Source organism: Etheostoma spectabile, chromosome 6 (genome assembly GCF_008692095.1).
Source record: "Etheostoma spectabile isolate EspeVRDwgs_2016 chromosome 6, UIUC_Espe_1.0, whole genome shotgun sequence".
Lineage (NCBI taxonomy): Eukaryota > Metazoa > Chordata > Actinopteri > Perciformes > Percidae > Etheostoma > Etheostoma spectabile.
In genome coordinates this window covers 5,507,535-5,508,242 of record NC_045738.1, presented here as the reverse complement: position 1 = coordinate 5,508,242, position 708 = coordinate 5,507,535, and the positions used below count along the sequence as shown (strand labels likewise).

General features: G+C 36.9%; 1 protein-coding gene across 3 annotated transcripts in view; it reads left to right on the top strand.

The window, feature by feature from the left end:
• Window positions 1-708, top strand: part of rcc1 (regulator of chromosome condensation 1) — a gene marked incomplete at its 3' end in the record, with an annotated part of 6,854 nt that overhangs the window by 1,158 nt on the left and 4,988 nt on the right. For 2 of the 3 annotated variants that reach the window (XM_032519113.1, XM_032519114.1), the window contains 1 exon segment: window positions 472-568. In XM_032519113.1, the coding sequence (XP_032375004.1) occupies window positions 490-568 (79 nt within the window). In that variant the 5' untranslated portion in view covers window positions 472-489. 3 annotated transcript variants of the gene reach the window in all.

Below are 708 nucleotides of genomic sequence, written 5' to 3'. Positions count from 1 at the left end.
TATATATATAGTATTAGTTCTTGCAGGAGATATTTGAGAGCTTTTGTTAAGTGGTCCAGAGGTTATGATTCAGTTATGAGGTATTTTTACGTCATTAATCAAATAATAAGTTAAGTGTCAGTTCATACCTGCTGGTAACTTTTCAGCTTGCAACCACCGTTCCCTTTGCATTTGTAGTTTTTGTTGTTAATTGAGCCCCAGTTCAGGCATTGTTGCAGTTCATTTTGCTTTGAAAGCTCTCGAATCAAAGTGGTGATTGTTGATCAGCGGACATCTTCTTACCTACTTTTAGTAGTAAGCTTTGCTGCTACATTTGTGCTGCAAATTGTGAAACAATCATTTCTTCTGATAAGAAAAAAACAGTTTTTATTGTTGTGTTTTTGTGACTTACACCTAAGCGACTTTTACCAATGGTAGGTTAGAAGAAATCTTACACCAGTCTCTTTTTATGTTTTGCCCTCCTTGAAAAAATCCTAAAGTGTTGCTGTCATGCCTGCCAAAAAGTCCACCACCAAGAGGAAGTCTGAGCCCATTGTGGAGGATGATAAAGACCCCAAGAAAGTGAAAGGTAAACCACTGGGGGGGGTTCATAACAGTTAACTGGACTAGACAATGATATGTCATTTAAACACACACTATAGCTACTTTATCTTGAAGAACCAACTCAAATTACTGTTAAGATGATAATACATACCCAGTTTATGGAAG